Source organism: Papio anubis, chromosome 7, assembly GCF_008728515.1.
Source record: "Papio anubis isolate 15944 chromosome 7, Panubis1.0, whole genome shotgun sequence".
NCBI classification, from domain to species: domain Eukaryota; kingdom Metazoa; phylum Chordata; class Mammalia; order Primates; family Cercopithecidae; genus Papio; species Papio anubis.
This window is the reverse complement of record NC_044982.1, coordinates 121678373-121703255: the sequence shown is the minus strand read 5'-3', so window position 1 is coordinate 121703255 and position 24883 is coordinate 121678373. Positions and strand designations below refer to the sequence as shown.

At 41.2% G+C, this 24883-nt stretch overlaps 1 protein-coding gene across 6 annotated transcripts in view; it reads left to right on the top strand.

Annotated features, from left to right (window-relative positions):
• IQCH (IQ motif containing H) overlaps positions 1-23444 on the top strand; it is a 257954-nt gene extending 234510 nt beyond the window's left edge. For all 6 annotated transcript variants that reach the window (XM_031668549.1, XM_031668548.1, XM_009210478.3 and 3 more), the window contains 3 exons: positions 11962-12023; positions 15901-16009; positions 22287-23444. In XM_031668549.1, the coding sequence (XP_031524409.1) occupies positions 11962-12023; positions 15901-16009; positions 22287-22400 (285 nt within the window). In that variant the 3' untranslated portion in view covers positions 22401-23444. The remainder of the gene's footprint in view (positions 1-11961; positions 12024-15900; positions 16010-22286) is intronic.
• The last annotated feature ends 1439 nt before the right edge of the window (positions 23445-24883 follow it).

The following is a 24883-nucleotide window of genomic DNA, read 5'->3' as shown; positions in this document are numbered from 1 at the left end:
CTCAAAAAAAAAAAAAAAAGAAAAAAAAAGAAAAGAAAAGAAAAAGAAAGAGGAGGAGGGGATAATCGGAAAGAAAAGGAGCGGATAAGCCGGGTGCGGTGGCTCACGCCTGTAATCCCAGCACTTTGGGAGGCCGAGGCGAGCGGATCATGAGATCAGGAGATCGAGACCATCCTGGCCAACATGGTGAAACCCCGTCTGTACTAAAAATACAAAAATTAGCTGGGTGTGTTGGCAGGCGCCTATAATCCTAGCTACCCGGGAGGCCGAGGCAGGAGAATGGCTTGAATCCGGGAGGCAGCGGTTGCAGTGAGCCAAGATCACGCCACTGCACTCCAGCCTGTTGACAGAGCAAGACTCCATCTCAAAAAAAAAAAAAAAAAGAAATGAGAAAAGAAAAGGCGCAGATAATAAACAGAAGTACAAGAAAAGAGGGAAGACAAACAAGAAAAGAGGGAAGACGTTGAGTCATAAAAATCTGAGGAGTCACATGACTATTTGAACATTTTGGAAATTCTCCGGCAGTATCCTTGCTTTACTTTTCCTGAGATGAGTTTTCATCTTTTCAGACCCTGGGGTCCATCCCTGCTCAGGACTCTTCACTTGCTGTCTTAATTGCCTTTTCTTGGATGGTAAGTGGTGAACCAGCATTTATGGAGTGCCTACTGCGTACTGGCCTCTGAGCCGAGCACTTTACTTCATTATCTCATTTATTCTTCATGCCTGTCCTGTAAGAAGGTGTTATTTCTTTTTTTTTTCTTTCTTTTTTTGTTTTTTTTTTTCCTGAGACGGAGTCTCACTGTGTCGCCCAGGCTGGAGTGCAGTGGCCGGATCTTAGCTCACTGCAAGCTCCGCCTCCCGGGTTTACGCCATTCTCCTGCCTCAGCCTCCCGAGTAGCTGGGACTACAGGCGCCTGCCACCTCGCTTGGCTAGTTTTTTTGTATTTTTTTAGTAGAGACGGGGTTTCACCGGGTTAGCCAGGGTGGTCTCGATCTCCTGACCTCGTGATCCGCCCGTCTCGGCCTCCCAAAGTGCTGGGATTACAGGCTTGAGCCACCGCGCCCGGCCAGAAGGTGTTATTTCTACCATATTACAGTGAGGACTTTAGGCTTAAAGATTTTAAGCACTTTCCCAGGGTCATACAGCCAGGAATTTTGTGGAACTGACATTTGAACCCATAATTGTCTACAAAGTCAAGCATGATTCTTCGTCTTACATAAGGTGTCCCCTATATGCCCTTTCTCCCCCTAAGGACTGTTTCCCACCAACTGTCTCTATTTCTAAAATATTACCAACCCAGTCCAATAAGAATTCTGGAATCTATTTCCAATATATCCCCTCTAGGTACCTCTTATGTATTCTTCAGCTGGAGAAACACAGACTTCTTTTCATAGCCCCTATAACTATCTCTACATTAAAAAGGAGAAAAAAAAAGTTTAGCAATTGCCCTAAAATTTTATTGCCTTTTTGGGTTATGCTGAGTCTAAAAACAAGATCATTTACCCGAATTCCAGAGTAACCTGCTCCCACTCTTGGGTGAGTTTAACGTGGGTGCTCGTTCCAGAAAAAGAAAGTAACATTAATAACACATCATTGTCAGTGCTACCGAAAGAAGAATCCTCAAAAGTCCTTATTCTCAGCAGTGTTTTTTCTTCCCATTATGATCACAGACTTTCAAATGATGTTCTTGTCCAAAGTCCCAGGGGAAAAAAAGGGGAAATTAGATCACTCTATGAGTTTATTTTTCCTTGACGCATATGGGAAGGGAGCATTGCTGAGTTTGTAAGCAACTTGGTGGATCTCATTCCGAGTATTTTTCTAATGCTGCAGAATACCCCCACTGACTTCCTAATGAAATGAAGTTGTAATGAAAGCCATATGGAGAAAGGCGTCACGTTTACTGCCTGCACCAGTGTGGGGCAGGGCTGGTGTCACACATACACAGGCAGTGTGCCACCATCCTAAATAGCTCCACAGTCACCAGCAATCATTTCCTCTGGCCAGGGTATTGCCATGGTGGGAATCATTTGAGCTGCTCACAAATATTGATTCTCCTCCTTCCAGGCACATAACGAAATTGTATTTCCTCAGCCCTCCTCCTGAAGTTGGGCATGGCCACACAACTTGCTTTGGCCAGTGAAATATAAGCAGAGGTAATACGTGTGATTGTTATGCAGAAACCTGTAGGAGCCACTTCCTGAGTTGCCATATCCTTTTTCCTGCCTTGGAAATCATGGAAACACATTGAGACAGAGCCTCCTTCAGCCTGGGTCCCTGCATATACTCACAGTGATCAAAGACCCATGCCAACCCATGTAGGAAATGGAGCAGGACCAAGAACTGCAGCTTTCGTTGTTAGAAACAACCAGTAATTGGCCGGGCGCGGTGGCTCAAGCCTGTAATCCCAGCACTTTGGGAGGCCGAGACGGGCGGATCACAAGGTCAGGAGATCGCGACCATCCTGGCTAACACGGTGAGACCCCGTCTCTACTAAAAAATACAAAAAACTAGCCGGGCGAGGTGGCGGGCGCCTGTAGTCCCAGCTACTCGGGAGGCTGAGGCAGGAGAATGGCGTAAACTCGGGAGTCAGAGCTTGCAGTGAGCTGAGATCCGGCCACTGCACCCCAGCCTGGGCGACAGAGCGAGACTCCGTCTCAAAAAAAAAAAAAAAAAAAAAAAGAAACAACCAGTAATTTTGTTGAATTACTGCAACATAACCCAGCCTAACCAGGTTGATACAGAAATTAATATCAAAAGAAGATGCTCCTAAAACAGAAACCTAAAATTTTGGTACTGGCTTGGTGGTCAGGCAATGAGTGGCTGGGAAACTGTTAATGGAAACCAGAAGGATGACAATTCATGTTATGAGGTGGTGAAATATTTGGCAAAATTGATACCTGCAATTACTTGGAAGGCAAATAATATACCTAATGTACCTACAGCTCTAGGAGAAACAGTTGGAAATGTTAGTGTTAATGGTTTATATTGGACATTGCTGACTGCATTTGGCAAGGTATTATACAAAAATTATGGGCTTCTAAATGAATCAGGCATCTTGCAAGCAGAAATGAAAGGGAATCGAGAGATCCCAGAAATTCGGCACTTTGCAAAATGGGAAAAACTGAACTGATTTTAAAGCTCAAAAATGAGAATTTTAAAAATTGAAAAGGCATTTATTTATACAACCAAAATCAATTAAAACTCAGCCCTGCAATATGAGTCAAATTAAAGGCATGACTATAACCTACTATTAAAACCTCTGAATTAAAGTATCTTAGAGTATGAATCCAACAAAGATTACGGCATCCAGTACTGTATTAGTCCATTCTCATGCTGCTATGAAGAATACCCAAGATTGAGTAATTTATAAAAGAAGGAGGTTTAATTGACTCCCAGTTCTGCATGGCTGGGGAGGTCTCAGGAAACTTACAATCATGGCGGAAGGGGAAGCAAACACATTCTTCACCTGATGGCAGGAGAAAGAAGTGCTGAGCAAAGGGGGAACATCCCCTTATGAAATCATCAGATCGAGTGAGAACTCACTATCATGAGAACAGTATAAGGGTAACCAACCCCATGGTTCAGTTACCTCCCACTGGGTTCCTCCCATGACACGTGGAGATTATGAGAACTACATTCAAGATGAGATTTGGGTGGGGACACAGCCAAACCTTATCAAGTACATATTTTCATTTAGAAAGACTCTCTCCGGAAAAAGAGAACAGAACAAATGAGTAAAAAGAAAAAGGGTATAGCTCTCCTACTGAAGCCTGATAGTCTTAAGATAACTGAAATTAAGAGAGAGGCATAGAAGCAAGAAAGCAAAGAAATATAGAAAATTTAAGAAGTATCTAGAAAATAACTCCATGTTGTAGCTATTGGTACTTGTAGCTGATTGAAATCAAACAGATTAGAAACCAACTAAGTTCTTTAAAGAACTCAATGTCAAGAGAAATCTCAGTCTGGATTAAAAGAGACTGTCGCTGCTTAAGACTTTAAACAACCCTTGGGCCCTTAACTATCTACAGGCAGGAAGTGAGTGAGAAAGTTTTAAAATTGCTAAGGATGGCTTGTGCCTGTAATCCTAGCTGCTCAAGAGGTTGAGGCAGGGGGACCGCTCACTTGAGGCCAGGAGTTCAAGACCAGCCTGGGCAACATGGCAAGATCCCATCTCTTAAAAAATCGCTAAGGAAAATATAATCTCTAGTATCCACTTCAGATGTGGCCCAAGGACAATTAGGAAAAATAAATAAAATCTCAGAAGGCAGAGTCAAGGACCACAAAGAATAGTGTCTAAGCTCATGAAGCAATTGGGATCAGAGCTAATCAAGGAACATTTCCCACCCAAAGGATAGGGGCCCTGGAAATGTCTGCCCAGTGGAATATCAGAATTACTACAAAGTCTTGTCTTCTGTTTCTCTCTCATTGTTTCTCTTTCCAAATGGAAGTTACCCATTTAGTGCAGTTACCCAGTCCTGTTCCACCAGTTTTTGAAGAGTGAGGGCTGAATAGATAATTTTGGTTTTTTTCTTTCTGGTTCATGGCTTTTCAGATCAAGAGAGCCAGACCTGATCTAGAAGATATCATGGATCACCCATAGTTATTTCTGTTTGATAGCATTTTATACCTTGTTAAATATTTTCACACATTTTGTTTCATTCTTGCAATAACTTTGAAAGGTAGACATTTTCATTCTGATATTGTAAATGAGGAAGCTGAGACTTAAAATGTTAAATCACTTTGCAAGTTTACTAGTAAAAAAAAATTATGTATTATGGTGCTTTCTAATAACTAGCTTGAAAAGAATTTTACACAGAAGTAAAATTTTAAATATCATTGAGTGGGGAGAAAGATGGATAAATACAAACAAAAAGATCTATAACCTAAGATGCTACCTGGGAAATGGGCCTGAGTAGGATAGCAATTGAGAATCTGATAGCCAGGTAGTAACACATGAGCATATTGTTAAGGGAGATACTGGGGTATGTAAGTAGATTGCAGTTGCCTGGGAAAATTTTGCTAACATTGAGGTTTACTTTGGTAGCTGCCTAAGGGTACACTCTTACATCTCTCACATGTAAAATAAAATATGGAATTGTTTTATGGGATAAGGAAAAACAGCTTTGTGTAAGCCTTTCATTTCTGTTGTTTCCTCTGGATGAAGGCTAAGAATATTCCTGGTCACTTTTCTTAGAAAGTTATAAATGTCCTGCCAAATCTAGACATTCTGACTATGACAAGGTATCTTGCAACCAACTAACTCTTTCACTAAAAATGATTATAAAGGCTGGATAGATATATATAAAACAACTCCTTGAAGGTATTGAAGGGCAACTAAAATAGTCTTAAAAGAACAGAAGGGCCAGTCACGGTGACTCACGCCTGTAATCCCAACATTTTGGGAGGTCGAGGTGGGCAGATCACTTTAGGCCAGGAGTTTGAGACCAGCCTAACCAACATAGCAAAACCCCATCTCTACTAAAAATACAAAAATTAGGTGGGCGCGATGGCCCATCTCTCTAATCCCAGATACTCTGGTGGCTGAGGCACAAGAATCATTTGAACCCAGAAGGTGGAGGTTGCAGTGAGCCAAAATCATGCTACTGCACTCCAGCCTGGGCGACAAAGCAAGACTCTGTCTCTAAAAAAAATAAAGAAAGAAAGAAAGAACAGAAGCATCTAAGGTGAGTGCCATATTCACCCAAGTTTTAAAGGACATTTAAAAATGTGTTAGGAAGTAAATCTAAACAGATTTTTTCTTGACCTCATGACCTTGATCTCTTGACCTGGTGATCCGCTCGCCTCAGCCTCCCAAAGTGCTGGGAGGCAACAGAGACTGGAGTTCAAAACTGTCAAACTGTTTGAGACTTGAGATCCAAAATCCTAGAGCAAAGATGATCAAAGGGAAATGAGCCCAAAAATTTCGCGTATGGATGCCATTTAAACCCCTAATTGACTCATACCTGGTGGAATGAACAGCTCAAGACTCCAGCAAATCCGTGGGAAAAATGTGACAGTAGCTGGGAGGCTAAAGATCTGGCAGATATTTCAAAAGTCACATGCTGTTGGGAAGAGATTGGAGTTCATGTCCTGCTAAATTGAAAGGGTCCTAATAAACACCTCAAGTTTCCAGTGGAGACTGCTAAAGGACCAAACTCTAGGAGTAAGTACACTTTCCTTGCAGAAAAAACTAAACACGAAGCGTGAGGGAAAACCTTTAAATAGACCAGGTCCAACAACAGCTAAAATCAACCCTTAGTCCAGGTGTGGTGGCTTATGCCTGTAATCCCAGGCATGGGATTGGGAGCTGAGGTGGGTAGATTGCTTGAGCCCAGGAGTTCAAGACTAGCCTGGGCAACATGGCAAAACCCTGTCTCCACCAAAAATACAAAAATTAGCAGGGCATGGTGGCACACACCTGTAGTCCTGGCTACTTGGGAGGCTGAGATGGGAGAATCTCTTGGGCCTGGGAACTCGAGGCTACAGTGAGCTGTGATCACGCCACTGCATTCTAGCCTGGGCGACAGAGTGAGACACAGTCTCAAAAAAAAACTTTTAAATACAAAAATAAAATCGGGGCCGAGCACTGTGGCTCGCACCTATAATCCCAGCACTTTGGGAGGCCAAGGCAGGTGGATCACGAGGTCAGGAGTTCCAGACCAGCCTGGCCAGCATGGTGAAACCCTGTCTCTACTGAAAATACAAAAAAAAAAAAAAATTAGCCAGGGATGGCAGTGCACACCTGTAGTCCCAGCTACTCAAGAGGCTGAGGTAGGAGAATTGCTTGAACTTGGCAGGTGGAGGTTGCAGTGAGCCGAGATCACGCCATTGCACTCCAACCTGGGTGACACAGTAAAACTCCATCTCAAAAAATAATAAAGTAATAAAATAAAATAAAACAAAACAAAATAAAATAAAATAAACACTTGATACATCAAGATGAGCTGTCAGTACTCTACTTGTCTGCCAAAAACAAAAATTTAACCCTCTTTGAAGGAAAATGTTATCTAGAGCTGCTACAATTTTCCATCTTTAATGACCATCATCCAATAAAAAACCATAAGGTATACTAAAAGAGGGACCAAATCATTGAAAACAAAGGGGAAAAATAGAAAAAGATCCACAGGTGACTCATAACTCCACCGGTCCTGGCCACTTTTCAACACAATCTATGAAAGCTAGAAGAGAATGGGAACATAATTTTAAAGTATTGAAAGAAAAGTCTCTGCCAACCAAGCATCCTGTTCCCAGCAGGAATAGAGTTTAAAGACAGGGACTTTAAAATAGCTAGGACTAATATGTTCAAGAAAACATATATGTTTGTAATATATTCATGTCACCAAAGACCTAGAATCAGTTTTTTAACCCAAATGGAAATTCTGGAACCAAAAATTAGTGTGACAAAATTAATAATTTAATATATGAATTTAATAGGTTATCAGAACAAACGACTAGCGAACTAGAAAACAAGCCAGTAGAAAAAAAATTCCAACTTACACACAGAGGGAGAAAATGATGAAAATGTAGAAAAAGGCTTCAGAGATACATGCAACATGGAGGAAACCATCTTTAACTTTCCTGCAATTAGTGTTCCACAAGGACAGGAGGGAGTGATTGTATATAAATACTGGCTGGGAATTTCCTACAACTAGTGAAAGACATCAAAACGCATATCCAACCTCATTCAAAAAGCACTAAAAACCTCAGGCAAGATAAATATAAGGAAAATCACACCTGGGAACATCATGATTATACTCCTAAAAATTGAAGAGCAACAGAAAATCTTTTATTTTTATTTTTATTTTTGAGATGGAGTCTCGCTCTGTCACCAGGTTGGAGTGCAGTGGCGCAATCTCAGCTCACTGCAACCTCCACCTCCGGGGTTCAAGCAGTTCTCCTGCCTCAGCCTCCTGAGTAGCTGGGACTACAGGCACGCGCCACCATGCCCAGCTAGTTTATGTATTTTTAGTAGACATGGGGTTTCACCATGTTGGTCAGGATGGTCTCAATCTCTTGACCTCATGATCAGCCCGCCTCAGCCTTCCAAAGTGCTGGGATTACAGGCGTGAGCCACCGCGCCCAGCCAAGAAACAGAAAATCTTAAAAGTAGCTAGAAAAAATATAATTACCTGACCTTCAAATGAGCAATAAGACTGCTAGCTACGTTTTCTTTTCTCTTCTCTTCTCTTATCTTTTTTTTTTGAGATGGAGTCTTGCACTGTCTCCTGGGCTGGCGTGATCTTGGCTCACTGCAACCTCCTCTGCCTGCCAAGTTCAAGCAATTCTCTCCTACCTCAGCCTCCTGAGTGGCTGGGACTACAGGTGCGTGGCACCATGCCTGGCTAATTTTTTATTTTTTATTTTTTTTTGTATTTTTAGTAGAGACAGGGTTTCACCATGCTGGCCAGGCTGGTCTCAAACTCCTGACCTCGTGATCCGCCCACCTCGGCCTCCCAAAGTGCTGGGATTACAGGCGTGAGCCACCAATCCCAGCCAGTTTTCAACATAATCTACGAAAGCTAGAAGACAATGGGAACATAATTTTAAAGTATTGAAAGGAAAGTCTCTGCCAACCAAGCATTCTATTCCCAGAAGGAAAAAAAAAATCCATTAAACATCCCACATATCCCTGGAAATGAAACCTCTGTGAACTTGTTCTGCATATGGGGATTTGATGCCAGATTATTGCTGATGCTCCTTCTCAATATAGAACTATTTTTTAAAAGGGGGTTATAAACTTATGAAATGGGAACCACTTGTTGGAAAGGATTTGTTATATTTATGTTAACCATAGGTCCCTAGAATAGCACTGTCCAATAGAAATATAATGAAAACCACTAATGTAATAAACCACAGAGATAATTTAAAATTTTCTTGGAGCAACATTTTTTAAAAGTTAAAGAAATAGGTAAGGTTAATTTTTAAAATATATTTTATTTAATACAGTATATTGAACATTTCAACATGTAATCAGTATGAAAATTACTGAGATATTCCTACCTTTTTTGTACTAAGGCTTTGAAAGCCATGACACATCTCAGTTTGTACTACTAGCATTTCAACTTCTCAGTTGCCTCATGTGGATATTGGCTACCATACTGGACAGCACAGTAAGGGATGCCAGAGATGTACTAGGCAGTGGTTCTCAACCCTGGCTGCCCATGAGTGACCTCAGTGAGGAACTTTAAAGAATGCAGATGCTGGCCAGGCACGGTGGCTCACGCCTGTAATGCCAGCACTTTGGGAGGCTGAGGCAGGTGGATCACCTGAGGTCAGGAGTTTGAGACTAGCCTGACCAACATGGTGAAATCCCGTCTCTACTAAAAATACAAAAATTAGCCAGGTGTGGTGCCATGCGCCTGTAGTCCCAGCTACTTGAGAGGCTGAGAAAGGAGAATTGCTTGAACCTAGGAGGTGGAGGTTGCAGTGAGCCAAGATCACGCCACTGCACTCCAGCCTGGGTGACCGAGTGAGACTCCATCTCAAAAAAAAAAAGAATGCAGATGCTCATGCAGGGCTGCAATTAGGGTAAGGCAAGTGAGGCACTCTTCCTGAGCACAAAATTTAAGGAAACACAAACACATACATACACACAAAACCCTCATTAATAAAGATAACTAATATTTTAGTGCAATATTTTAACAATCAACATTACTGCAAAAAATTCATTATGAATAAAATATCAAAATTTTTAATGAAAACAGGACCAGATTACTGATTTTTTCCTTTGCCTTGGGCTCCAATATGACTCAGCATGGCCCTACGCCCATGGCCCACCCAAGACCAAATAAGTCAGTATTTCTGGAAGTAGGGCCCAGGCATTAGATGACTCTAATGTGCAGCCAGCATTGGCAGCCACTGTTTAGTCCACTGTCTGTCCCAAAGCTCAGATTTCCTGATAAAGTGGGAAGTTGATGAGTGGTCATAATTCTGGCATGTGATTTCTTTTACCAAAGCCCCAGAATATAGTTTCCTTTTTTGAGCTTTCCAGTGAAGGGAAGTTCACAACTTCACAAGGCAGTCATTTCCACTGTTGGACAACTCCAGGGTTACCTCTTATTTATTTGGAGAAAACTGTGACAAGATAATTTAAAAAAAAAAAAAAAAATGGTAAAGCCATGCCTCTCATACAGATATAAAAATAAACACATGATAAAGATTTTATTTACAGAAAGAATTGCCAGGCACAGTGGCTCATGCCTGCAATCCCAGTACTTTGGGAGGATGAAGCTGGGAGGATCACTTGAGCCCAAGAGTTCGAGACCAGCGTAAGCAACATGGCAAAACCCTATCTCTACTGAAAAACATACACAAAACTTAGCTGTGTGGTGGCACATGCCTGTGGTCCCCAGTATTCAGGAAGCTGAGGTGGGAGGATCACCTGAGCTTGGGGAGGTCGAGGCTGTAGTGAGCTGTGATTGAGTCACTGAACTCTAGCCTGGGTGAGAGTGAGACCCTGTCTCCAGAAAACAAAACAAACAAAAAGAGGGAACTAGGCAGATATTATAACGGGTTCAAAAGAGAATCCCAAAACAGACATCTTTATAGCTCAGGAATATTGAAATTAGCAAATGGAGGCAAAATAGGTTTTTCCACAAGGGAGCAGGAAAGGGAAATCAACTCAGCCTTTACCAGACTGGACAGAATTTGCTTGTCTATCAGTTACCTATACTTTACAGAATTGTAAAATATCTCCCATAGAATCAATCTGATAAGGCAGCAGGGAGTGCTATAGACCAGCAATCCCCAACCTTTTCGGCCCCAGGGACCGGTTTCATGGAAGATGATTTTTCCATGGACATGGAGGTGGGTAGAGGGAGTATGGTTTCAGAATGAAACTGTTCTACCTCAGATCATCAGGCATCAGTTAGATTCTCATAAGGAGCATGCAACCTAGATCCCTTGTTTGTACAGTTAACAATAGGTTTCCTGCTCCTATGAGAATCTAATGCCACCTCTTATCTGACAGGAGACGGAGCTCCGGTGGTAATATTTGCTTGCCTGCTGCTCACTTCCTGCTGTGTGGCCCGGTTCCTAACAAGCCACAGACCTATCTGAGACCAATCTGGTACCAGTCTGCAGCCCAGGGATTGAAGACCCCTGCTATAGACAACATATAGTTTCCCATTGAAGTACAAATTTCTTTCCACAGAACAAATTGCTACCATATATATATATATAATTTTTTTTGAGACAGAGTTTCACTCTCGTTGCCGAGGCTGGAGTGCAATGGCATGACCTCGGCTCACTGAAACCTCTGCCTCCCAGGTTCAAGTGATTCTCCTGCCTCAGCCTCTGAAGTAGCTGGGATTACAGGCGCCCGCCACCATGCCCAGCTAATTTTTTGTATTTTTAGGAAAGACGGGGTTTCACCATGTTGGCCAGGCTGGTCTCGAACTCCTGACCTCTTGATCCGCCTGCCTTGGCCTCCCAAAGTGCTCATCTGTCACCCAGGCTGGAGTGCAGTGGCGCGATCTCGGCTCACTGCAACCTCTGCCTCCCGGGTTCAAGCGATTCTCCCGCCTCAGCCTCCCAAAGTGCTGGGATTATAGGTGTGAGCCACTGTGCCCAGCCTACCCTGTATGTTTTTAACCTATCACTCTTAGAACAGTGGTTTTCAAATTTTGATGTACACAAGAATCATCCAAGAAGTGAGGTAAAAGACAGATTGCCTGCCAAGTCTTCTGAGCTTGGATGATGCCCATGAAAATGCCTTTTTAACAAGCACACTAGATGATTCTGATGCAGGTGTTCTGAGGATCATACTCAAAAAGCACTCTTCTAGAACATACTTACTCCAAATTGAGACAGCCTTTTCAAATGTGTTCTCATAATATCTGAAGGTAACTCTAGATTTCAAATCAAATCAATCTTAGTAGTCTTTCTGTGCCAGTAACATTTTCTGTACTTTGTTTCTGAGATAATATACTATTTCTTTTCTCCCCATTGAAATTTTACAGGACAGGCAAGGAACTGTTTTTATATTATATGAGCACATGAAGAGACACAAGTTGGGAATGTTGTGAGTATGAAGTATATCTGTGAGTTGAAACAAGCTAAAGAAATAGACAATCACGGCTAACAAGAATGATGCTTCTCATGCATTTTAATCAGCATGCTGATTTATTAGAAGTCTATCTTTATTTAGATCTTCAGGTATTTTATTTTGTTTTTTGTTTTTTTGAGACGGAGCCTTGCTCTGTTGCCTAGGCTGGAGTGCAGTGGCACAATCTTAGCTCACTGCAACCTCCACCTCCCGGGTTCAAGCGATTCTCCTGCCTCAGCCTCCCGAGTCGCTGGGATTACAGGCATGCACCACCATGCCCAGCTAATTTTTGTATTTTTAATAGAGATGGGGTTTCACCGTGTTGGCCAGGATGGTCTCGATCTCTTGACCTCGTGATGCGCCCGCCTTGGCCTCTCAAAGTGCTGGGATTACAGGCGTGAGCCACTGCGCCCGGCCTAGGTATTTTATAAAATGACTTTAGATGTGTCAATGGGGGTTTATAAATATAATTGATTAATTATCTGAAATTGATGGGTAAAGTTTAGACTTAACAACATATTATACCCAAATGCATACACAGATAAGGCACATCAGATCTCACTATGGGGACCCAGCTCAGTTGTCCTGAGTGTGGAAGGCAGTTGCCATTCTGGCATACTTAGAAAAGTGCTCTGTGCTCTGGTGACTTCACACGATGTCCCCACAACAGGCAGGATCTGTAGCTCCTCCTCAGATCCAGTTTCATCCCGGGTGCAATCTTCTCAAGGTACGCATGTGCTGAGCACAGACTGCTGGCAACACTCGGAGGCTTCCGCATTTCTCCCAGATTTCCCTCTGGGATATTTTGGAGTCTAGCAAAGTTGTCTCCTATCTGGGACTCAGAATTTTAGAGCCACAACCTTGAGTCATCTCTTATTTCGTATCTTGGCACATGGTTACTTGGTACCTTTAAGTCATCCTACCTAATTGGGAAACTGTCTCTGCCCTGTATTTCTCTTCCTTGTAACCTACAGCAGTGTAGACATTGTGGCCTCACACTGAAACACACAGAAACATATACACAAAGATCTGGTCTCATAAACACTAACCAAATAAGATCCAATTCCTCTACTAAGCATTAATGTTCCTATGTGGCCTCAGTCCTTCCCTCCCCAACCTCTGCTCCACCCTACTATGGTCAGTCTCCTGGAAACTGATCCAAAGAGGTACACACTACAACAAGCAAATGGCTGCATAGGACAGGCCTCAACTTCCCTATCCAAAGTATAGTCCTTTGTTCTGCCAAAGCATTGTCAGCTATAACAGACCATTATCAATACAGTGATATTCACCCTCATCGATCCTTTTGAACTTAGGCAAATGTTCTGGTTCCTTCCCCTTTGGAACTAGAATGTGGCTACAGTTTAATCTGGCACTTACAGTCTCAAATGCTTCCCATCACCTGGGAAGGGAAGCTGGCTGTTTGAGTCCTCCCCTCGAGTTTCAATCTTTCCCCAAGATCCCATAAACATGCAAAACTTATTGGGTCTTGTTAAGAACGTCACTTCCCTAGGGAATCTTCACCCATTTGTCACACTGCCCTGATAGCAACAGAAATGAGACCTCAATCCATAACATCCCAACAAGCTTGCCTTCATCTTATCTACGCAGGCCTTCACATCCAGAATGATAACAGAGCCTCTGGGCATGTGCAGAAAAGGATCAGCCCCTTGCTTCCCAGTGGATTTCTGCCCCTCAGCTCCCTCCCTGCCCTACCTTTCCCTACCAGAAAATTTGAAAGCATGTTATCTACTGTGCCAGGCACAGTTCTAGGTGCTGGGGAAACAGCAATGAGCCCTGCTCTCAGAAAGCTGCCACTGTAGAGGGGTGGGCATACAGTAAACAAGTAAACAGGTAAACGTGGTCTAGCATGTCAACTGCTGACAAGCCAGGAAAGGGGGACAGCAGTTCACTAGTAGCTGGAAGATCAGAGATTAAATACTTCCTATTTCATTCTCCCCAAATGACACAGTGATGTCAGAGCTGGGCAGAACACAGACCACCAGGAATTACTGGGACTAGGAGAACCAAGCAGTCATCTGGATTTGAAGTTGGCAAGCATGGGAATAAGAAATTTGTTTTTTCCCAAGTTATGAATCTAATTAAGCAGGAAACATTCAAGGTCCAAGTATATTTCTAAGCCCAGGAATTCAGACAGATGCGTTAGTTAGGTACAAAGAACTAGAAATCAGAACCTAGAGATATGAACTCTGTCTTACTGGGCACCAGCTGGCATGAAAGATTAACTGCAAAGGAGAAGCTGGGACAGGACTGGAACCAGACAAACTCTTCTGTACATAGGATGAGGCTGGGAGGGGTTAGCTCCCTTTGGGTGATGGGAGAAGAGCAACCAGACAGGCCAAACACAGGACCCAGGATTCAGGTGCCTGGAGGTCATCCTGAGAAGCAACCAGCTCATACCATCAGGAAAGTTCCAACCACAAAGAGTAAAGGGACAACCTGAGAGCTAGGTCGTGGGGAGCTTGACCAGAGGCACTCAGGAGGCCACTTTTGGAGACCCAGGCTGATAGGGGGTGGCATGAGGAAAGCCTTTCAGCAGGCAGCAGAGCCCAGCAGAGGCTGACACTCAGGAGCAGGACTTGTGTCCTGGAATTGATGGGATGAGACAGGGGTAGCATCACCAAGGCAGAGGCAGAGTTCCTGAGGTATGGGCCACAGGAAGAGCAATGCAGGTGGGTACTCGGGCATAGAGGAACCAGGCAAGAGGAAAGCCATCACAGAAAGTAGGAGATAGAAGAAGAGCCTGTTCTATGAACAGAAACTCCCAGTCATCAAACTGACCTAGCAGCAAGGTGGATTTGATGCTGAAGCCTACAGAATTAATAATTAGACTGGTTACCAAAAGGAACTTGCCCAGCTGTCCCTACACCTGCACCTGAGATTTCAGGCAAGGATGCCTTGACCTGCAGGCTAGTTTCAATGGTAGAAATAGTCCTATTGGTGTACCTTCTAGATGGTTATTGCTATTCACGCATCCTTCAGGGAGGGCACAGCTGACATGGACCTCTCGAAAGCCTTTAGTCCTTTTCTATTGTTTTCTGCCCATCTTATTCTCATCCCTAACTGCAGTCATAGAACCAGAGAATGTTAGAACACAGAAGGGCCTCAGAATTAACTGATCCTTATAGACAGGAAACTGAGACTTAGGGGCAATGATTTGCTTGGGTCACACAGTATGTGGTCTGTCTCCTGATCCTGAAGTTAGTGTTCTTTTCACTACACCACAAAGCCTATGCTGAGTGACCACCTTGTATAGGGAGCCCTATAATGCTACAGGATAGTTTGCAAGTTGTCTCTGAAATCTTAAAGTGGATGTTCAGGTTTATAAAGACGGCTGTTCATGAACAGGGCACATTCTCCTCTGACAATAGGCAGGACACTCATTAAGTGGTAGGAATCACTTGTACACATGAAATAGAAAATAAACCCCAGACAAAAGTCTCCAGAATACTGAGATGCAAATGTCTCCATAGACAAGGAAATCATTCAGCAAGGATCACACTTAGTGACATTCTCCTAAAGGAACTTAAACCATTTTAAAAATGAACTCGTACAACATCCTAGCTCAGTGGTAGACTTTTACTAGAAATGACCGACCCTATTGCTATATTTTGCTAAGTTGATTAATAAAAAATATTTATTAGGCAAATCCTTTTTGTTGACAAGTTAAAATGGAGTCTTATCTTTCATATCTCCCTGAAGATTGCCACCTTGTGAGATTGAAAATACTCATTAAATTCCATCACCAGACAGGCACAAATGAGAGGGCGATTGTTTTTAAACATGTGAGGGGAATCGTTGGTAAACTCATTTGTTTGGATATCATTAACAGAACAATCGGCGAGGATCTCCAGGGGGTCCTCATGACCTTTGCTCGCAATCTCTTCATCATCCATCAAGAAATATCAGCACCTAATATGCAAGGCGAGACCAATTTTAAGGTGAGGTGTTAATTAACTAACGATTCTGGTTAATTTCTATACAAGGGCTGAAAATACCTCATGCTGTATTGTAAACAAGTGCTAAACCATCTTTTTTTTATTGTAAGCAGTACATATTTTACAGTGTGCAGGGTCAATACTGTAAGGTTCCCACTGAAGCCGTTAGTTAAATTTAATGGTTTGAAACTTTTTCTTTGAAATAGAGTTGACTTTTAACTTGCTGCCATTTTCAAACCCCAGCTCCTAAGATAGCAGAGCTTTCTTATGTTGGACGTGAGTCTGAAATGTCACAATGGAACCAAAACAGAGATTATCACAACCAAAAACTGTGAATGTTACCTATCTATATTCCAGATAATACAAGGTCTGACTAGTGATTCCTGGGAAGCCCTAGTTTCTAGAGCCAGAGAAGTTCTAAGACCTGAGAAAGCAATGTGTGTTAGGGAGAAGCAGAAAATATAGCATGTATGTGGGCCATCTACCCCACCCGTTTCTCCAACGTGGGTTGGATTATTTCACTACTAACCTTCAGAAGCCTCCTTATGACCTTTAAAGATGTTGGTCCATCAAATCCAGTTGTATATAATTGACTAGAAGTCTCCAAACTCTAAACTACAGGAACAAGGTCTGTACGGGAGTTTCTGAAACACTGTCTGAACAGAGATGATCACGTGGTATTGAACAGCAAGGTATGAATCTGATTCCCAGCCTAGACCTTCATTAATTCAAAGGACACAATCAGAAACTGCATGTGGTTTTCCTCCTAAATGGAAAGTCCAACAAAAGCTTAATAGAAATGTAATTTTAATACAAGCTAGGGCCTAACTCCTTTAGTAACAGTAACAATAACAACATGATTTTATGAGCTGGAAGAATGATCACTGCTTTCCCTACATGATTGAGAAGATTCAAGAAAAGATAGACCAAATGTTACATCAGTGTTCACTGGTCCTAAGGGATCTATGCTCATCATTTACTGTTGTTTTTTTTGTTTTGTTTTGTTTTTGTTTTTGTTTTTTTCAGAGATGGGATATCTCACTGTCTTGCCTAGGCTGGTCTCAAGCTCCTGAGCTCAAGGGATTGTCTGCCTTGGCCTCTCAAAGAGCTGGGATTACAGGCATGAGCCACCTTGCCCAGCCTATCATTTACATTTTAAGTTCCTGCTAGCTAGTAGCATCATCTTATCTGTTAGTGCCATGTGCAAAACTTGGAGCCTCTCTGCATTTGATCCATTCAGCCTGTCCAAATATAGCTAATAATCAGAATCAGATGCTTTAACCTCAAATGCATTCAGACTAAGTTGATTCTGAGCTTGTCTTGCTCTTGGCAGAGTCAACCGCCCTTGGTAAAATGAAAGCTATTTCTCTGCCCTTTCTCTGACTTTCAAAATCATCAAAAGTCAGATGTTCTCAGGTAGCTTTTAATTATGTCATGGTTTCTAGCCTTCTCATATGAATGATTGTTTTCTTGATTTTTACTCATGTTAGGTCTAAAGGCAAAAACTTTCAATCTCAGTAATATAGGTATAATAACAAAAACTTGAAGCAGTGAAATAGATTAATCTTTGCTAGTATTTTCTGTCTTCTACTTAGTGGCATTGTGGTAGGTATTTTCAGTTTTTAAACAAGGATTTACCAGGAAAGTAAAGGCTAAATAAAAATGGAAGGTGATGAGGTGATGCGGCTGGGCACAGTGGCTCATGCCTATAATTCCAGCACTTTGAAAAGCTGAGGTGGGCAGATCACTTGAACCCAGGAGTTCAAGACCAGCCTGGGCAACATGGTGAAACCCCATCTCTACAAAAATTACAAAAATTATCCAGGTGTGGTAGCTCATGCCTGTAGTCACAACTACTTGGGGGGCTGAGGTGGGAGAATCATTTGAGCCCAGGAGTTGAGGCTGCAGTGAGTCTGGGTGATGAGAGTAAGAATAAAAACAAAAGGAAGATGATGCAGAAAATGCATTTAACAAAATTTAACATTCTTTTCTGATAAAAACATTCAACTAAGTAAAAATAGAAGGTCACTTCCTCAACCTTAGAAGGACATCTACCAAAAAACCACAGCTGACATCATAGTTAATGTTGCAAAACCAAAAGCCTCCTTGCAAAGATTAGGAACAAGACAAGGGTGTCTGCTCTTGCCACCTCTATTCATCATTGTACTGGAGGTTCTGGACAGGGAAATTAGGCAAGAAAAGGAAATAAAACACACTGGGTGCAATGGCCCCACCTGTAATCCCACCACTTTGGGAGGCCAAGGTGGGAGGATTATTTGCACTCAGGAGTTTGAGACCAGCCTGGGCAACATAGCAAGACCTCATCTCTACTAAGAAGAAGGAGAGGGAGAAAAGAAGAAGAAATAAAAGTAAAAGTATCTCTATTTGCAAACGGCAAATTCTTGTAAATAGAAAATTCTATGAAGCAAGAGGATTCCTTGAACCCAGGAGTTTGAAACCAGCCTAGGCAACATAGGCAGACCCTATCTAAAAAATAAAAAATTAGCCAGGTGTGGTGGCACACACCTGTGGTCGCAGCTACTCAGGAGGCTGAGATGGGAAGATGGCTTGAGTAGGGTAGGCTGAGGCTGCAGTGAGCCATGATCTGCACTCCAGCCTGGGTGACAGAGCAAGACCTAGTCAAAAAAAAAAAAAAAAGAAAGAAAGAAAGGAAGAAAAGAAAATCCTAAAGAACCCATCAACAAGTTTATAGAACATAAAATCAGTATACAAAAGACAATTGCATTTGTGTAATGAATAATGCAAACATAATTTTTTAAAAAATTCAAGTTACAATAGCATCAAAAAGAATAAAATACTTAAGAATAACTTTTTTTCTTTTTTGAGACGGAGTCTCACTGTTGCCCAGGCTGGAGTGCAGTGGTGCGATTTCGGCTCACTGCAACCTCTGCCTTCCAGGTTCAAGCAATTCTGCTGCCTCAGCCTCCTGAGTAGCTGGGATTACAGACACGCACCACCACGCCCAGCTAATTTTTATATTTTTATTAGAGACGGGGTTTCATGTTGATGAGGCTGACCTCGAACTCCTGACCTCATGATCCGCCCGCTCAGCCTCCCAAAGTGCTGGAATTACAGGCGTGAACCACCGAGCCTGGCCAGGAATAAATTTAACAGAAGAAGTGCAAGATTTTTGCAATGAAAACTACAAGACATGGGTGAAAGAAATTAAAGAAGACCTAGATAAACATAAAGATAGTCTGTATTCATCCAATAGAAGACAATACTGCTAAGATGCTGATATTCCCAAATTGATCTATAGATTCAATGTAATGCTTATCAAAATCCCAGCTGGCTTTTTTTGCAGAAATTAACCAGATGATCCTAAAATTAATGTGGAAACGTAAGAGGCCCAGAATAACCAAAATAATATTAAAAAGAAGAACCAAGTTGGAGAACTCGCACTTCTCAATTTAAAAACTTACTACAAAGCTACAGTAATCAAGACAGTATGGTACTGGCATAAGAACAGAGATATAGATCAATGGCATAAAGTTGAGTCAGAAATAAACCCATACATAATGGCCAATAATTTTTGGCAAGGGTGCTGAAACAATTCAATGGAGAACAAATAATTTTTAAATAAATGGCACATGCAAATATTAAGTGGGACCTCTACCTCACATCATATATAAAAATTAAGTTAAAATGGGCTGGGCGTGGTGGCTCATGCCTGTAATCCCAGCACTTTGGGAGGCTGAGGCAGGTGGATCACCTGAGGTCAAGAGTTCGAGACCAGCCTGGCCAACATGGTGAAACCCCGTCTCTACTAAAAATATAAAAATTAGCCAAGTATGGTGGCGTGCACCTGTAATCCCAGCTACTCAGGATGCTGAGGCAGGAGAATCACTTGAACTCAGGAGGCAAAGGTTGCAGTGAGCTGAGATCGTACCACTGCACTCCAGCCTGGGCAACAGACCAAGACTCCATCTCAAAAAAAAAAAAAAAAAAAAAAGAAAGAAAGAAAAAAAAGAAAATTAAAATGGATCAAATATTTAAATGTAAGAGCTAAAACTGTAAAACTTTCAGGAAAAAACATACGTATAAACCTTCATGACCTTGGGTTAGCAATAGTTTCTTAGACATGGTGCCTAAAGCACAAGCAACCAAAGTAAAAATAGATAAATCAGACTTCATCAAAATTTAAAACTTCGTGCATCAAAGAACACTATCAAGAAAGTAAAAAGACAGCCCACAGAAAGGGAAATAATATTTGCAAATCATATATCTAGTAAGGCATAGTATTCATAATATACAAAGTACTCTTACAACTCAACTACAGAAGGACAAATAATCCAATTTTAAAAGGGAGCAAAGGATTTGAATAGACATTTCTTCAGAGGAGATACGCAGGCCAAGTGCAGTGGCTCACACCTGTAATCCCAGCACTTTGGCAGGCTGAAGCAGGAGGATCACTTGAGGCCAGGAGTTTGAGACTAGCCCAGGCAACATAGTAAGACCTCATATCCACACAAAAAAATTTTTAGTTAGCCAGGCATGGTGGCACACACCTGTAGTTCTAGCTGCTCAGGAGGCTGAGGGGGGAGGATTGCTTGAGCCCAGAAGGTCATAGCTGAAGCGAGTCATAATCACACCACTGCACTCCAGCTGGGGTGATAGAGCAAGACCCTGTCTCAAAAAAAAAAAAAAAAAAAGATGTACAAATGACCAATAAGTATATGAAGGAATGCTCAACATCATGTTATTATGGAAATATAAATCAAAGCCACAATGAAACATTACATACCTAGTAAGATGGCTACAGTTAAATAAAAAGGCAATAACAAGTGTTGGTGAGGATATGGAGAAACTTGAACCCTCATATATTGCTGGTAAGAATTAAAAATGGTATCACAGATATGTAAAGTTTAGCAGTTTATAAAAAAATTAAGTGTAAAATTACCATATGACCCAGCAATTCCATTTCTAAGTATATGTCTAAGAATATTGAGAACATGTTCCTACAAAAACGTGTACATTAATGTTAATAGAAGGAATATTCATAATAGCCAAAAATTAGAAACAACCCAAATGTCCATCGACTAAGAAATAAGTGAATTTTATTATATTCTATGGATAATATTTTATATAATGGGATATTATTCAGCTCTATAAAAGGAATAAAGTACTGATCCATGCTACAACATGGCTGAACCTTGAAAACATTATGCTAGGTAAAAAGCCATTCACAAAAGGTCATATAATGTATGATTTCATTTATATGAAATGTGCAGAAGAGGTAGATTCATAGAGACAGAAATAGATTAGTGGTTGCCAGGGGCTGAGGGAGGGGAATGAAATGGGGAGTGACTGCTAATGGGGACAGAGTTTCTGTTTGGGATGATGAAAATGTTCTGGAATTGCATAGTGGTGATGGTTACTTGCAAATATACTAAAAACCACTGAATTGTATACTTTATAAGGGTGAATTTTATGGTATGGGAATTATACCTCAATAAAATATAAATAAAGTAAATGGGAAGGTGTCATTGTTTTCTTCCCAGCAACCAATGGAAAGAAACCCTCCCATCAGCCTACTAGCCCTCATTTTAGGGTGACTAGACCAATGTTTCTCAAATTATCCATAATAAGGAACTATTTGTTTTGTTTTGTTTTGATCTGACTATCATGGATCAATATTTTTTAACAAAATAGAAGAAAATTTAATTACTAGAAAAATACGATGAAAAAAATTAAAGATGTACAATTGAGAAGCCCAATGTTTTTATTATTAGACGTAATAGGCATAAAAATTCTAAAAAGTTTTCCAAATTCTTACCCTCAATTTTTTTTTTCTGAGGCAGAGTCTCGCTGTGTCGCCCAGGCTGGAGTGCAGTAGCCAGATCTCAGCTCACTGCAAGCTCCGCCTCCCGGGTTTACACCTTTCTCCTGCCTCAGCCTCCCGAGTAGCTGGGACTACAGGAGCCCGCCACCTCGCTGGGCTAGTTTTTTTTGTATTTTTGAATAGAGACGGGGTTTCATTGTGTTAGCCAAGATGGTCTCGATCTCTTGACCTCGTGATCCGCCGGTCTCGGCCTCCCAAAGTGCTGGGATTACAGGCTTGAGCCATACTCTCAATTTTTTTACTCATTTCAGCAAGATTGGTAAGCCATAATCTGTAGACAAATGCCAGTCGGTAGAATGTATTCTGAATAGAACTGGTCTAAACCATGGTGAACTCCCAAAAGGACCAGATGCTTGGGGGAGAGGGATTGTAAGAGGTCTTTAAGTAATAAATATTGTCTTTACTGTTTACTTACAGACCAGCATTGCTGATATTGAAACTATTCTAAGAGTAACAAAGGAAAACAAAATGAGATATGAAGAGGAGCAACAGTCCAAAGATGATAAAAATCTCTCTAAACCCAAGAAATAATCCTGGAATAACAGTACATAACATTTTGGATCCCAGTCTGGAATAAAAAGGGAAATTTTTTTTTTTTCTGTTAGAAATAAAAGCCAGGGGAAATTGGTTTGCTTTGTGTGCTAGGAGGTGAATCAGAAGAGATTGTAATGAAATGCTCTTTTTAAAACATTGTTTATTAAGTGATCTTATTTTACTTATTAAACCAAAACTTATTTGTGTTTTCATTTGGGAGTGTTGAACAATCCCTTCTTCTTCTCAAACTCAGAAAAAAGTCATCTGATAAAAGAAGAAAGTTAAAAGTCTTACTGATATCACCTCCACATTTACTTCCTCACAGGTCTCAGGATCATGCAGCTTTTATTTTTTATGTTTTATAAAGTTTTCTCCTATTTCTAATAGTTACTCTGCATTTATAGGTTTGAATAAAGGCTTAAGCATTGTTATTTGTCAAAACACAAATACCTTTTTTTAAAGCTTCAAATTATATTGAAATTATATTTATATGAATTTTTCAGTGACTATCATTCATCGTGTTTTTGTTATACGAAGCCGCTATTGTCTGCTATTGTTGCCATTTTTCAAAAAGTAGGATAAGCCAGCATCTAGTTAACCAAAGCATCAGAATGTATCTAGGTGGCAGTATCTGCTCTTAGTTTCAGATGGAGTGTAACTCGAGCTCTGTAGCTTGAATAAACATTTGTATTCTCTAGTTCTCCAATTTAATACAGCAGCGCGATTTTTTCAAGTTTAGTTCAACATTACACTACCTTTAAAAAGGCTGATTGTTAAGATTAGGTAGTGCTGACACTAACTTTCAGCATTCACTTCATAATTGTCCAAAAATATTTCTACATCAGTGAGCTTTACTGAAGGGCGAAATAAAAGCAAATTACAACACCAAAACTACGTATTGTTTTAAATAATGACCTTTATAAATATTTTAGTGTATTGGGAAAAGGAGGAGGATTTTTGCCTATGGAATTTCAATAATTTGTTAACTGTGCTTCAGCCACAGGCTAAGAGTTTCTGTAATAAAATTAACATTTCTCTGTGTGAGCTTTTGTTTTGCTATAGTTGGAAATACATTAATTAGCCAGGTTTCCTGCCTGTGCTAGGTACAACACTGACCTCTTTTTCTTGCCAGATCTCTCTCATCCATTCGAGGGGCCCATTGTCCAGACACTTGACAGATAGGAAGTACTACATGCCCATTAGAGTCGCGCCTCGATTGAAGCCAGAGCAACATAAGGTCCAAGAGACTCATTAGTTCACTGGCACAATCGTGTCCTGAGAGTAAATGAAACCCTCTGTCTCCTTATGGCTCTCATCTGCTCTGGACTTTAAAAGAAAACTGTCTCCGTTTTGTTCGGCACAGTAGTGGATCATTCACATGGCGAGAACCCCTGCTTAACAGTACAAAACTGTTAAATCTATCGGGAAGTTTTGCATGTGAATTTTGATTAGCACTCCCGAGGCTCAAGCTGCTGGCAATAGCGAAACGAGTTCGCCATTCTACACCATTGTTTTACCCACTTGATTGGTTTCTCAGACAATGCCACTTTCCTCCTTTGCAGCTATCATTTGCATACACCACAGAATTCAGACCTGTGAAAGTGATTGGGAGCAAAGTTCTCTACCTAAACATCTACAGCTTCAAAATTAAAGGAGAAAAATTGGTATAATGAAACAATCACTTCAAGTAATTAAGTGGAAGAAGCCAGAGGATCAGATTAAATTAGTGACATGTTTTAATTACAGAACATTTGAAAAGAAGCAATAGTCCATTATCTTTTAACACATATATGTTACATAGATACTGTGCTCTTGGTAAACTAAGGCATGTTTGAAAAAAGAATCATTTATATGTGTACAATATCTAAGTATCCTAAATATAATTTAGTCACGATGGGCCAGGCTCGGTGGCTCACACCTGTAATCCCAGCACTTTGGGAGGCCGAGGCGGGTGGATCACGAGGTCAAGAGATTGAGACCATCCTGCCCAGCATCGTAAAACCCCGTCTCTACTAAAAATACAAAAAATTAGCCGAGCGTGGTTGCGGGCGCCTGTAGTCCCAGCTACTCGGGAGGCTGAGGCAGGAGAATCGCTTGAACCTGGGAGGCGGAGGTTGCAGTGAGCCGAGATTGCACCACTGCACTCCAACCTGGCGACAGAGTGAGACTCCATCTCAAAAAAAAAAAAAAAAAAAATTAGTCACGATGAATTAATTACTGAGCTTTTGCTCTTCTAAATAGGAAACTGAAATATTTGGTGGTAAGAGGATTTTGGGGAAATTATATATCATTTTCCAGGAAGTTTTTGGGAGAAGCATACATTAAACAATGGAGGTGTCTTTGTATGAGAAATGACCCATTATTTAATGTTGAATGTTTGCAGTGGTTGGAGAGCATTATTGGATATAAGTATCTCCCTTAATATATTACCTCTTTTATATTGACTTTAAAGAAACCAAAGAGATTATAATATTAAATGT